The sequence below is a fragment of the Mandrillus leucophaeus genome, unplaced genomic scaffold (assembly GCF_000951045.1).
Source record: "Mandrillus leucophaeus isolate KB7577 unplaced genomic scaffold, Mleu.le_1.0 Scaffold340, whole genome shotgun sequence".
Classification (NCBI taxonomy): Eukaryota; Metazoa; Chordata; class Mammalia; order Primates; family Cercopithecidae; genus Mandrillus; species Mandrillus leucophaeus.
The window spans coordinates 95,380-110,684 of record NW_012103588.1 but is presented as its reverse complement, the minus strand read 5'-3'; the positions used below and the strand labels follow the sequence as shown (position 1 = coordinate 110,684).

Below are 15,305 nucleotides of genomic sequence, written 5' to 3'. Positions count from 1 at the left end.
TTTTTTTTTTTCATTTCTTTTCCTTCAGTATAAGATCCTATCTAGGATCGTAATTTTCATTTTGATACCATATAAATAATGACTTCCAAAGATGCCTTGTTTTGGGAATAAATTACCTGACGTGGCAAAAAGGACTTTGCAGATATAATTAAATTAAGGATTTATAGCTGGAAAAGTTATTTTGGATTATCTGGGTGGTCCCACTCTGATTTACATGAGTCCTTATAAAAGGGAGGCAAGCGTTTCAGAGCCAGAGAGGGAGATTTGAAAATATTACACTGCTGGCTTCAAAGATGGAAGAGGGATTCACAAGTCAAGGAATGCACGTTGCCTCTGGAAGCTGGAAAAGGCAAAGAAAATGATTTTTCCTTTAGAGCATCCAAAAGAAACACAGCCCTAATGAACACCTTGATATTAGCCTATTCAAACCTATTTTAAACTTCTGACCTCCAGAACTGTAAAATAACAAATTTGTGCTGCTTTAAGCCACCAAGTTTGTAGTGCTTTGTTATAGCAGCAATGAGAAGCTACTACATCCTGTCTCTCTAGTCTCCGTTAAGAGTTCCTCAGGCTTTCTTTGTCTTTATGGCACTGATATTTTTGAATGAGACAGTCCTCCCCTTTAAGAAAAGTGTTTCTCTTTGCAACATTTGATTGATGTTTCTTAATGCTTCTGTGGCGCTTATGCAATTCAAGTGACAACGCTACATAAGTGATGATTTGTGCTCAGGTTACCACATCCAGAGGCACACAAAGTCCATCTTCTCCTCATGGTGCTGTTTATTTTGATCATCTGGTTAAGATGTTCAACTATTTATGTATATTTACTCATTCACAATTTTGGAGAGACACTTTAAGGCCATGTAAGCAATCCTTCTGCTTATGAAAGTTTCTCCCACAGATTTAGCATCTATTGATTATACTTACCTGAACCAATCTTTGCTATCATTGTCAGTTTTTCATTCAGAGTTTTTAAAGGCACAGCTAAATGTGGAAGAGATTGGCAGTATGTGATGCTACTCTAATAGTAAGCCTTCCAGCCTTCTTCCCTCTTCAGTACCCTTCCTCAGGTATGCACAATTTCACTTCTTGGCTATTCTCATCTTCTTTTACCTGGCCCTGTTACTTACCTCTGGGCTCTTTCCATTTTCTTTGATACCTCAGGATTTATTATTTGATGTTTTGGTTCTTCCTGAATAGACAGAGTGATTTAAAAAGAAATACATCCAATCATTTCGTTCCTCCTTCTTTATATTCATTGAGTGGCTTTTTGTTGCTCTTAGGAAACAGGAAAAGGAGCTACTTCAACAAGGCCTCCAAGACTATAGTGATCTAGCTGGGTGAGGTGGCTCACACCTGTAATCCCAGTATTTTGGGAGGTCAAGACAGGCGGATCATGAGGTCAGGAGATCGAGACCATCCTGGCTATATTAGCCGGGAGTGGTGGTGGGCACCTGTAGTCCCAGCTACTCAGGAGACTGAGGTGGGAGAATGGCATGAACTCGGGAGGCAGAGCTTGCAGTGAGCCGAGATCGGGCCACTGCACTCCTGCCTGGGCGACAGAGCAAGACTCCATCTAGAAAAAAAAAAAAAAGACTATACTGATCTGGCAACTTACCTTTCCATATCCTTTTTCTTCCTTTATCATTACCAGTTCCTTGCTGCCGCATATCTTCTTGCCTGGCTTTCTCTGTGCCTGGAATCCTCATTGGTTCTTTTGCCTAGGTAACACCTGATTCTTTTAGATTTCAGTTTTGATTTTTGATGAAACCAAATTGTTCTATTGGAAACTATTCATAGCACTCCTCAGAGTAGCAGTTTTGGATATATTTGTGGGATGATTTAATGGATAATCTTCCACCAACCTGTAAACTTCACAAAGGTAGGAACTATATTCTTTTTGCTCTGCATTAGATTCTCAGTGCCTCATGGATGCTCATAGGCATTTAATGAATATTTGCTGAAAGAAAGTGAAGAAAGGAAAGAAGGAGAAAAGTTCCCTAGTATATAATCATTTATAATTTTCTTGAGGCACAGATTTGAACTGAGTATAGTTCACAAGGTTATGATGATGTGGTGAGTGCCTATAACTCATCATACAGTTTCTGTACTGCAACATTATCTTCTTTTAGATGAGTGTGCATTTTTTGAAAGATTTTAGGTGTAAGAATTGTATTATGCGATTTTGGGAAATCACAACTTCTTTAAGCCTTCTGTTCTACTGCTTTAATTGGTCATTTTTGTATTCAAGAACCTGCTTATTGTTCCCATTTACTAAAGGCTAAGAGCCAAATTCCTGAACCTGATGTTCATGACTCTTCATAATCCTGCCCTACCCTAACCAGCTTGTCTGAATACCCATTATTCCCCAACACAAACTTCCAACCTCAGCCACATGCACTATGGGCTCCTAAAATCACTGTGCCTGTTCTCAGGATGCCCTTTCTTCTCCCATCCACTTACCCAAATTCTACCCACAGAATTATGCAGTATCTTGGGGCTTAAACCACCTTAGTGGTCATCTCCTCCAAGGTCAGTTTAAGATTTCTCTTTCACACAAGGTCGTTTTCTGCTCTTTCAGACCACACTTTCTTTCCCCTGTATCATTTGATCAGGTGAAATTGGCATCACATCTACTCTGTGCTGAGTGTTTTGCTTGATGCTGGGGCTTGGTGGTCAGCAACACTAACATTGCACCTGCTACGTGGACCCTGTCTTATAGTTTATTATCTTGTGACTTCTATGGAATTTGTCCAGAAGCTATTCATCTTGGGTACATGATCATATATTGCTTACATAGAGCTTAATATTTTAAGTGTTATATAATTGTCTCAAAATATTATTGTGAGAAATAATCAAAATACAAAAAATATGAGTTGTGGTGTGCATATAATAATTGTCAGATACCATCATTATTATTTTGTTGTTGTGTTCTCTTTTTACTATATTTTGACTATCTATGGAGCAAGGTTGAACTCTTTTACTCCTGTGTATCTCCTCACCATTCTTTAGACAATCCAATGCATATAGTCACTCCTCAAAAAATAGTTATGAATAAACATTTAACTCTGGCAAAAATGCTAGTTTTCCAAATCTTGAAGGAGCCCATCTTATTAGTTTAGACTCCTGTGGTTTTCACTAATAGTAAAAGTCCCATTATAAGGACAGTAAAGAATAGCATGTCACCTAAGGGCATGGATGCAACAGGCCTCATGAAAAGACTGGAACCAGGATTGGGAACTATGAGTTTTTCCTTCTCCTTCTCTGAACCTCTGTGTCTCTGCCTCATTCTTTTTGTGCAGATTTTTTTCTCCTTTGTTCCAATCACTTGGTAGAATGTAACTGCCCAAGAGCTGCCAGATTTACATATTCCAATTTCAGCCCTACTCAGAGACTAATTATCAGTTTCTAATGATCAATACCAATTTTGGGGAGGAACTTTCTGATTGGTCCATCCAAGACAGGTGTCTACCATCATCCCATCAACTGTGGCTACAGGGAAAGTTCACTGTTTGTAAGCATGGATTCTGAGGCTCCACTCCTATGATGTGGCATTCTCCTTATGAAAATAGATGTCAGCCAAATAGACACTTGTACTCAACTATTTATCTGCCTCGATCTTCCATGTAATAAGAAAATATTTATTTAAAAGGAATAAGCATAAAATGTTAATTGAATGAATAAAATATGACATTAAATGCTATTTTAAGTAGTTCTTTTGTATATTCTACTACAGTACAGGGGGCTGTCTTCCTAATAAGTGATTATATTAAGATGCTGTTCAGATTATCTAGGCCATTATTGTCTGATAGAAATACAATGGAAGCCACGTTCATAATCTTAATTGTCTGGTAGCCACACTGAAAAAATAAATAAATAAAAATGAGCAGCTGAAATTAAGTATAATGAAATGTATTTAGCCCCATGTTTCCAAAATATTGTCATTTCACTTTAAAATCAATATAAAAATTATTAACGGAATGTTTTATATTTTTCATATTATTCAAAATCCACAATGTGTTTTACACCGGCAGCATATTATCGTTCATACACTAAATTTTCATTAGAAATAGTTATTCCATATTTAGATTTTTTTAAATAGAATTTACTATTGAAGAGATAGTCACATTTCTGTTTTCTCCAAACATACTTAAAAGTTTTCCAGCCTCTAAATAGGGTGATATTATTGACTTTTCAATTTAAAGAAATTATAGTTAAGTAAAATGAAAATTTTAGCTCTGCAGTCACATTCGATGCATTTTGAGTGAGAGGAGATGTAGATGGATAGTGGGATTCCCATACTGGCCAGCACCAATTAGACAGGCCCCTTTGTTTTACAGATGGAGAAACTGAAGTCCTGAATAGGTTAAATGACTTTCCTGAAATCACAAAGTGAATTGACAGAGTTGGGACTAAAAACTGGGCCTCTGGTTCCTCGTTGCTGCCCTCAATCCCCAAACCCCTGTGCTGTTCCTTCACTTTTCTATTTTAGGTCTGGCCTAGGGGCCATTTATAGGTCTGCCCTGGGAAATAACACGTATTTAGAGTGCTTTGGTTAATTTCCATCTTAATCAGATTGAGGTTTCTACATCACTTTAATTCAAACAGGATGCCTAAAGTGAACACTGAAGACCCAAATTAATTGTTTAGGGAGAAGACTAAAATAAATCATTACAAAACCCAGCTTATCCAAAGAGAAGTTAAGATTTCAGAGACTACACTGGCAACATGAACATGCAATGTTTATTTTGCAAAGTGCTTTTATAGGAAAGTTTTAAATTTGCCTGCCCATGGAATGTTTGAGGGTAGAATGTCAGCTTTCTAGCCACAAGGATAAAAACCAAAAGAACAGTAAATAAAGTCTACAAATGGCAATTGTCAGGATTCCTCAGAGAAATTTACCTTCATTGGTATGACTCTGGATTAATTGAAATGAAACAGAAAGAACCATTTCTATTCCCAAGAGATTTCTTAATTGAGCCTAAGAATCATTGTGTCTGGTCCAGACGTGAGACCACATGAGTTATATGACTTTAGCAGAAAAAAACACGTCAGTTGTATGTGCTTTCACTATTCTCATGGCTACTAGAACAAAATGAGTGATCGAGAGTCCTGGTTTCTCATGTTTCTGTGTAAATTTGTTATGTAACCTGGAACGAGACACTTCACTACTCTAGGCCTTGATTTTCCCACTTATGCAGTTGGTGAGACTGGTCCTCGATATTCCTTCTAGGTCTGAAATTCTGGTGATTCTGATGACATGGCTCTAAATTTTGATTACGCATCCCAGAGGTAGATGCCGAAAGCACAAACAGAAAGGCATGCTTTGTGCCCTAGGCATGCTTATGTCTAATTCCAGCAAGACTGAAGTTTGACAGAAATTAAAGAAAGTAAAACAAAAACAAATTGGGCAGTAATGCCGGTAATTAGATTAATCGGATTAGAAGGTTGGGTGAATACTCCTTGTAAATCTTAGAAACATCGTGGTTTATGAGCCAGGCTTTTCTCTCTGAGAATCGCTAATTGGTATTTCACCAACTCCTGTGAAAAGAACGCTCTCTGTGGGTAGATACTAGCTTTAGGCCCTATAAGAAAGCACATAGATATCTCTCTGTGAACAGCTACCAAATGGAAAGTAGTGTAAAGTGCATCAATGAAGAAGTGTTATAGTATGTTTTGTCTACTTTCAGCTTCTTATTCCATAAATCTTACTGTGACTGTTCTTAAAGACTGTCTTTGGGCTGGGCGCGGTGGCTCACGCCTGTAATCCCAACACTTTGGGAGGCTGAGGTGAGTGGATCACCTGGGGTCAGGACTTCAAGATCAGCCTAGCCAACATGGTGAAATCCCATCTCTACTAAAAATACCAAAAGTTAGCTGGGTGTGATGGTGGGTACCTGTAATCCCAACTACTCAGGAGGCTGAGGCAGGAGAATAGCTTGAACCCAGGAGGTGGAGGTTGCAGTGAGCTGAAATCACGCCATTGCACTCCAGTCTGGGCGACAAGAGCAAGACTATGTCTCAGAAAAAAACAAACAAAACAAAAAATAACAACAACAACAACAAAAAAAACAGACTGTCTATGCATCTAATACCAATGCGGAATAATGTGTCAAATTATTTCACCTAATAAACCAGCACAGCTTCCTGAATGAGGCAGGAGATGGAGAGGAGCAAGCATGCCAGAATTAGCAAGTCCCCAGGGTGATTTTAAAACACATAGTTTATTTCAGCCAGTTTCTCAGATTTACTGGTTCTAGAACTACAGAGATTCTGTGTCACATATTTTGTGGAATTAATATATTACCTTTTAAAAATTTATGCTTAGTTTTAGAATGTGCATGCATTTCTGTTGTTGGTCTTTGGAAACAGTCATATTTCTTGTTATGTTTAGAATACTTTTAATTTTATTCATTTTAAATGATACATTTTATCTAATCATTTAGTGAGATCATTGATTTGGTGTTCATGGTACTTTAAAATTCCTAAGGAAGTTCACAGTTTTTAACTGAATTGTCAGTGGTAGTGACATGCTAGCAGCTCAAGCATATTGATTCAACATCATTGAGTCAGTTTGGATTCTAAAGTCATACATGTTATAAGCACATGGGGATAGAAAGCACATGTTTTTAGTAGTCCTAACTAGAGCTGCTATATTAAACCAAGAAAACATAAGACAGAAGCTATCAAGAAAGGAGGTAAGAAATTGAGAGCATGGAGTCAAGAAAAAAGTTTTTACACTCAAAGCAGAATCTATATATTTCTTCATTTGGAAACTACACATACAGATGAATAAAGCATCAAATTACTGTACATGCACTTCAAGAATTTAAAAACTATTATTTGTGTCACCTTTGACATCCTGTATGACTGCCAATTTTCTTAATCCTTTATATTTTCCAGTGAAAGAGAGAACATTATATCCTACTTTCTTCTAATGAATATCATTGAGTAAATATTTATATAAAAATATTTAAGTTTAAAATGTCTCTGAAAAATAAGAAACAGTGATAATGTTGTTTATTAAGGCAAAGGAAAAAGTACATTTGTAAATTTGACAACCTTTAATCATTTCTTTCCTAATCATAATCTTGGAGGAATTGAAAAACAGAAAGACCTGCTATCACCTCACAAATGAAATACTTAGTTCAGTGTGTTTTATTCTCCTTGCAAATCATTGATGATATTTAATTAAAAATTACAAAACTGCTAGACATTCCAGTCAAAACTAGTTCCCTTTCTTACAAGCAGGCAGATCAAAACTGACATTTAATATTATTTGTTTACCTTCATTTTATCTTTGATAAACTCAAGAATCTTAAAAAGCCAATATATACCTGGTTAAACAAATTACTGAAAAATAGAACTTTGAATTTATGATTCAGCCTTTTCCAAAGAAATAATAGCACAAGCAAAAATAAAAAAATGAATGAAATGTTATTGCCAGGGTTTTAGAAATACACGATTTTTCAACTGCGTAGGCACGTAGTTTTTATCAGCTATCAACAAATTGTTCATGACTTTAGACGGGCAAACATTAGAGTAGGATTAGATTGTGGAATTTCCATGGTTTAACTCTAAGAAAGCACAGGATTGGGGTTGGAAATTTTACTGGAAAGAGTTGATTGTTTACACTGTTGATTTAGGTATGTGAAAATGGGAGAAGGTAGGGTAATAGCTAAATAGGAACTTAGAATATAAAATGTAAACGTAGAGTTCAGTTGAAAATAGAGATCAACAGAAGTGGCAATAAGTACCCCAGAATTCCCCAGCTTAAAAATAAGAAACAAATCAACAAAATCTTCTCTACTTTAACCACACACACAAAAAAACGGCAAAATGAACAAAGTACCCATTCATATAAGACAACTACCACAGAAACTAAAGGAATGTCTTAATTCAAAACAAGGGAATTTCATTTTGGTTCTTACTTGCCAGAGATCCTAGGCAAGCATATTCATAAAGTGAGGAAATAGAGTCCTAAGAGATTAATACCTGGAATTTCATTGTTAGAATAATTTGCACAATTTCAGCAGAATGAATTGGTGAAAGCGACTCTATCACATAAATACTATTCAAATAACATTTATACTGTATGCTGTGCTCCGTATCCTAGGAAATCTGTTCATTGTTGATAGGGCTGACTGTCTATAAGGAATTGTCACTCTCTAAAAGGAGAGAAACTTGCAGAGCAATTCAGCATCCAAGGAAAGACTGACAGCTTTGAAAGAGACCTGATAATGATGCAAGTAGGAACTTGCATGTGCTTGAAATAAGCATTGATTTAACAAAACAAAGACTCTATTCTACATATACTTTGGAAACACATATTCTTTGAGAACTTGGTTTTGACGAGTTGAAATGGCCACTCGAACTAAATTCCCATGTTGAGCTTTGTTTACCCTTCTTATCTGAAGCCAGAGCCAACAATCCTAAAAGTTTTGAATGACATTTAATGGTTCCAGGAATTGGGGCTTACCTATCTGCAGATAAACCTGTTTCCTTTTTGGCTGTATTATATTAAGTAAAACTGTTCTGTTAAATGAATATAAAGTGGTCCCTTCTATACTTTAGAATAAATAAATGACTGGAGCCAGCTGCAGTGACTCACGCCTATAATTCCAGCACTTTGGAATGCTGAAGAGGGAGGATTGCTTCAGGCCAAGAGTTCAAGAGCAGCCTGGGCGACAAAGCAAGACCCCCATTTATATAGAAAAATTTAAAAATTAGCAGATTTGGTAGCATGTGTCTTGTAGTGCCAGCTACTTGGGAGGCTGAAGTGGGAAGATCACTTGGGCCCAGGAATTCAACATTGCAGTGAAACATGAACCATGATTGCACCCCCACACTACAGCCCAGGACTCAGAGAGAGAGCCTGTCTCTGTAAAAAATTAAAGTATAAATAAATAAATGAAAGACTTGACTTTTCCCACAGAGATATTCTGCTAGTAAATAGAGAAATAAAGCTTAGTAGTGTGATTTATTTTGCATGACATCAGTTACTCTGAGTACAATATTTTTGTTACAAGTTCTATTAAATTATTTATGCTTTTAATGAGCCAATTCAATGTTAGCTATTCCTAATAATAATCTTATTTTTGTCACTGCAGCATTTCAGCAGAGTTCAAAATACATCAGAGTTTCCACTTAAAAGATATTTATAAAAGAAAAGATAACACGTTAAAATCATATAAAGTATGCAACTTACAACCTCTTCCTCCTGTTACAAGAGTCCCTCCTCCTATTACAATAGTCCCTCCTCCTCCTGTCACACTAGTCCCTTCTCTTCCTGTTACAATAGCCTCTCTCCTCCTTTTACAACATTTTAAGTAATGTATATTAATTTTAAAAATCTGGCCAGGCACAGTGGTTCATGCCTGTAATCCCAGCACGTTGGGAGGCTGAGACGGGCGGATCATTTGAGGGCAGGAGTTTGAGACAGCCTGGCCAACATGTTGAAAGCTCGTCTCTACTAAAAATAAAAAAGTAGCCAGGCGTGGTGGCGGGCACCTGTCATCCGAGCTACTCGAGAGGCTGAGGAAGGAGAATCACTTGTGTGACTAAAATGATAGCTTTGAAGAGTACTCCGAGTTTTATGGCACTTATTAAAATAGCTGCTTTGTCTCCTTTTTCATGTCTTGCAGCCAAGTCATTGTTGGATAAGCGAGATGGTAGTACAATTGTCAGACAGCTTGACTGATCTTCTGGACAAGTTTTCAAACATTTCTGAAGGCTTGAGTAATTACTCCATCATAGACAAACTTGTCAATATAGTGGATGACCTTGTGGAGTGCGTGAAAGAAAACTCATCTAAGGTAACTTTGTGTTCATTGGGATTATTTTTCATTACTCTTCTTTAAAAACCCATGCTTCTTGGTGCTATTGGGGAGAATGAGGCACCTTTATGATATTTTGATTGTATAAACTTCAAATTTAAAAATCTTGTTCAGATGAGCAAAGAAAACAAGTATTTGCAGTTATAGTGCAATACTGAAGTGTGCATTCAGACTTAAATATTGTTATCTAATATGAAAATAAAACTTATTTACATTACAATGCAAAATCAGTCCTGCCTTTATCTTCATTTTTCATAAGTGAAGTCCTCAAAATCTTCCTGTTAAGTTACAAGTGTTCATTTAAATGGAAAATTGTCTGTAATAGACACATATCCCTGTCCTTTTATCCATAATGTAATCACCCCATAGGTCACAACAAAGAAATACATTTTGGCTCCCCAGAGTCACTGGATAACTGATCATCCCCAACTTCAGGATATGGGCACGACGTATGGAATAGGCAGTGTACTCCAGAAAATGAGAGTGGGATATTGGAGTTTAAATTCTGGCTCTGTCACTAATGAGTTCTGTGAGCATAACTTCTTTGTACCTCACTTTCTTTATATTTAAAGTGGGGACAATGCCAGAATTCATCTAACAGGGTTGACATTAGGTGATTTGTCATGAGTACTTTAACACCATACCCAGCAAAATAAATATTAATAAAATTTTACATTTTTTCATCACACTGTGTCTATAGCAGAATCATGCTTAGCAGACCTGATTTGGTATACAGTTCAAATGGCCAAAGATTAGCTTAGGAGACTTCTATAAGTTTAAATTCAAAGTTTTAAACAGGATTCTGTACCTTAATACCTAAATTCTTTTTCCTGTGTCCCATCTAAATTCCAGCTACTCTGTAAGACCCAACTTCAATCCTATTTGTGCTCTCCAATCTTATAATTCTTACCATACTAATAATCCAATCACTACCTTTAATCTTTCTATTGTTTTGTTTTCTAATTTCCAAAGTCAGAATGTAGTGTTAACCACTCTTTCATATTACTACTGCATATAGTGTGCTGACAGCATTCAAAGGAAGTAGAGGTCACAAAAAGAATATATCACACAAGGTGTCACAAAGGAAATAACATATGCATTAGAGCCTTAAAGATAAGTTAGGTAAATGAGTTAAGTCAATGGTGATGTTGGGAGGAACACTGCAAACAACAAAGAATATGCATTTACTAATCATGACACTTTGGTGGGAACCCAGGAGATTACCGATGATATTTCCGCAGTTGTTTTGGAGATTGAGTTAATCTATATAACGCACTTAGAATAGTCCATAGTAAGTGACAGATAGTTGTTTATTTTGGTTACCTACTTTTCTTTATAATCCATTATGTATCCCTACAACATAGCTTTGATTTGCTTTGGGGAATTTTATATTAATTTTATATCAATTAATCATACCATTTTTATTATTTTGGGACTTGCTTCTTTCACTCAGCTTTAGGTTTAGAAGATGTATCCACTCTAAAGCATATAGCTGTAGTTAACCTTCTCCTGAACTGAACTCCACTAATTCAATGTATCACTAGGTATTAAGCCACTCTCTTTTGATTGACATAGTGATACAGATATTGCTGCAAAAAACCTTTTTATATGTCTGATGGTATGTATGTGCAATAGTTTCACTAGGGTATTTACCTGAGAATGGAATTTCTGAGTCACAGGAGGGGCACATGTCTAACTTTACTGGATAATATCAAATGTACCAATTATCTCAGCAGTACATAATAGTTCCCTTGCCAATATTTAGTATCATCTGACTTTCTAATTTTTGGATATTAGAGCATGCATTATGGAGAGGTCTTTTTTTTTCTAAAGACTAGAATTTCTTGTAATGGAGGGGTCTTTTAAAAATAAACCCTGATGTTTTTAATAAGCATCTCTAAAGAAAAATATCCCCAGTTTGTTTTCAAGGTTATTATTATTATTATTATTTGCCATGACATTGTGTTCACTGCGCCAGATTCAACTTGTGAGCCCACTGGGATCACTACCCCACATTACCAATTTGAATTACATACATTGAAACAGCCATCTAAAAGTGCCAGTTGTAAGAGTCCAAATACTTTAATCTTTGAGGGACATATTTATAGTCCATTATCTTGACCTCAGTTAAGTCTAAAGACTATTTGAAAAATGTAATCCTATTTTTTTTTTGTTCTAGGATCTAAAAAAATCATTCAAGAGCCCAGAACCCAGGCTCTTTACTCCTGAAGAATTCTTTAGAATTTTTAATAGATCCATTGATGCCTTCAAGGACTTTGTGGTGGCATCTGAAACTAGTGATTGTGTGGTTTCTTCGACATTAAGTCCTGAGAAAGGTAAGACATGTAAGCATTTCCAGTTCAAATGTAAACAACAAACTTAAATCTTCCCTATATAGTAAGAATCTACCTCTGTGTTTAGCGGTAGCAAGACAATGTGCATGTATGTCTAATAAAAAAGCAAGTATCAATAGCACAGAAGAAACTAATGATTGTAGATTTCTTGGTTTCCAAGCCAAAGCAGTATTCATCAATTTCAAATCAGTGAGCTGTTTGTGAGTAAACAGTATATGAGATGGCCACTCATACCTTTTCTCATCTAATATTTGCCAGTAGTTACAATTATATTATTCTGTACCTGCAGTCTACTTAATGTTCCTTCTCAAATTTTTTTCTTAAGGATCTAATTCTGAAGTCACAAATTCTGATCCTCCCCAGTTACTCTGTATTGAGACTCTCTTTTCCCTTCACTGGGTCTCTGTAATACAAACCTGGATTCATGGCTTTCTTTTTTAATAAGAAATTACCATCAATGTGTCATTATTTGTATTTATTAACATATTTATTCAATAAGTATTTGTTCTACAAGGTGACAATGGTGAATTTCTTAGTAAAATAGAATAGCAGGACCCAGTATGAAATAAATAAGAGCTGAATACTCTAGATTTGGGAAGCAGACCTGGCAAGTAATCTGGTATTACACTTCACCTTTCAGGGACTCTATAAGTCATACAAATCACCATATAACACTGACACATTATTGCTTTCTATTTAGATTCCAGAGTCAGTGTCACAAAACCATTTATGTTACCCCCTGTTGCAGCCAGCTCCCTTAGGAATGACAGCAGTAGCAGTAATAGTAAGTACATATATCTGATTTAATGCATGCATGGCTCCAATTAGCACCTATAGGAGTATTGCATGGGCTTTCAAGGAAACTTCTACACTTATTACTATTGATACTGTTCTGTTACTGTTATTCCTTTTATGGTCTTCCTGAGACTTAAGTTTGTAGAATTAAATTTCCCTAGAGCTGGAGATAATGTTTAGAGAATTCGGCCAATAAATTTTCTGCTAAGATTATTTTAAATAAGACATAAAATTAATTTTAGAAATATGATTTATGCTTTTTGTTGAATCATTAAAATATATTCTGTGTGGAATGTGCCTGACAAAACCAGAAGTTTAAAATTGAGTGTATAAATGCTGGTTGTATAGAATTCCAAAGATATTTTCAGTTTTGTGTATATCAGTATTTACTATTGTGCATTTTGAAATTTGATGATCCTGTTATTTTACTACAGAATTATATGTTTGACGAGAATAGACTTATTCTTCTGAAATGTCTGTCCTCTTTGGCCAAGAACTCAGTTTTCTTTTAAAATCCAGGCAAAGGTCATTATAAAGGTTATTGTATTTACTAAATACTCTCTGGCCTCATGGAAAGTGCGGGAAGAAAAAAAATCATCTTGTGATCTAAGCTAAAAAGGTCATCCCTTAAGACTTACAAATGGGGCACTGTCATTTGTTCAGGGACTTAGAAGACCTGTCTATGAAACTAAGTAGCAATTTATTACTAATTCATAATAGCTTGTTACAATGCAAAATTAAAAAAAAAAAAACAAAAAAAACCTGTAAATTGCAATTTACTTATTTTGGAATTCGTTGCCACCAAAACCTGACCTGAAGTGATTTTTGGCTATTTATAGTATTTATTTATCTTTCCAAAAGTGAATATATATTTTACTAATGAAATATTAATGTATTTGATTACAGGATGCTACCCAGGATTCACTGGGGACAGTATATGTTATACATTATTTGCAGGACAGAATCTTCTAAAACCTAAAATTCTAAATTACATATCAGTTCTGAAAGTGTCAAAAAGGGACTACGGCCCTCTTTGTGTGTTAGTCAATTAAGGGCTTTCTTACTAACTATGGATTTTCTTAAATTTTCAAAGAAGCAACTCTGTCTTCTTAAATTCTCTGCTTATATTTCATTGATTTCCAATCTTTATTATTTCCTTCCATTTGCTTTGTGTTTCATTTACTCTGCTTTTTCTAGCCTTTCAAAGTGGAAAAATTAGATCATTGATTTTAAACTATTTTTGCTAATTACAAGCACTTAAATGTATAAATTTTCTTATATACACTACTTTAGCTGCACCTCACACATTTTTATGTTGTGATTTTATTATTTTTCTAAATATTTGTTAATTGTGATTTCTTCTTTGATTCACAGATAATATAAAAGTGAGTTGTTTGATGTCAAAAAGTTTGAGGTTTTCCTATATATCTTCTTGTTACTGGTTTATGAATTTTGTTGTCAGAAAACATACTCTATAATTTTTTTGAAATCTGCTGAAACTATTTTATGTATATTATTTAACTATTGAATGCGCACTCAAATTTGGCCAAAATGGTTGATAGTGTTGTTTATATCTTCTCTTCCTTGTTAAACATTGTATCTAATTTTTATTAATTATTGAGAAAGGGGAATTGAAAATGTTTACTTTTGATTACGGATTTGTCTGATTTTCTTTTTGGTTTTGGGTTTTTCGCTTCATATATTTTGAAGCTTTATTATTATGGGCTTATACATTGATTGTTGTTAGATCTTCCCTGTTTATTTGACCTTTTAATCTTACTGAAATATCCCTCTATCTCTGATAGTGCTCTTTGGCTTGAAGTGTGTTTTATCTGATATTAGTAGAGCAAGTCTTATGCTTACTGTTTTCATGGCATATGTTTGATTTTCCTTTATTTTCAGTCTATTGTCTTTATTTTTAAAGTACATTTCTGGTAGACAACATACACTTGGGTTTCACTATTTTATCTAGTGTGTCTGTGTTAATTAGAGTGTTTCATCCATTTCTGTGTAATACATCATCGGTATAGTTGGATTTTAATCCACCATTTTCTTATTTGTTTTTTATCTGTCTCATTTGTGTATTGCTCTTCCGTTCCTTATTTCTCACCCTTTTTTGGGCTACTTCATTTTTTTCTAGTGTTTAATTTTAATTACTGTGGGCTTTTCAACAGTACCCTTTTGCATTATGTTGTGATTATTTGGGGAATTAAAGTATACACTTTAACTTGTAATCTTCTACTTAGAGTTACTGTTGTAGCACTTGAGAAAAAATACAAGAACCTCGGAACAGGATAGTTGTACTTACCCATACCCATCT

General features: G+C 35.2%; 1 protein-coding gene across 2 annotated transcripts in view; it reads left to right on the top strand.

Annotated features, from left to right (window-relative positions):
- The window catches only part of KITLG (KIT ligand), a 91,753-nt gene that overhangs the window by 57,658 nt on the left and 18,790 nt on the right, over positions 1-15,305 (top strand). Inside the window, exons 4-6 of one of the 2 annotated variants that reach the window (XM_011988896.1) lie at positions 9,645-9,815; positions 12,016-12,172; positions 12,891-12,974. In XM_011988896.1, coding sequence (XP_011844286.1) covers positions 9,645-9,815; positions 12,016-12,172; positions 12,891-12,974 — 412 coding nt within the window. The remainder of the gene's footprint in view (positions 1-9,644; positions 9,816-12,015; positions 12,173-12,890; positions 12,975-15,305) is intronic. The other variant, XM_011988897.1, reaches the window with a different exon arrangement.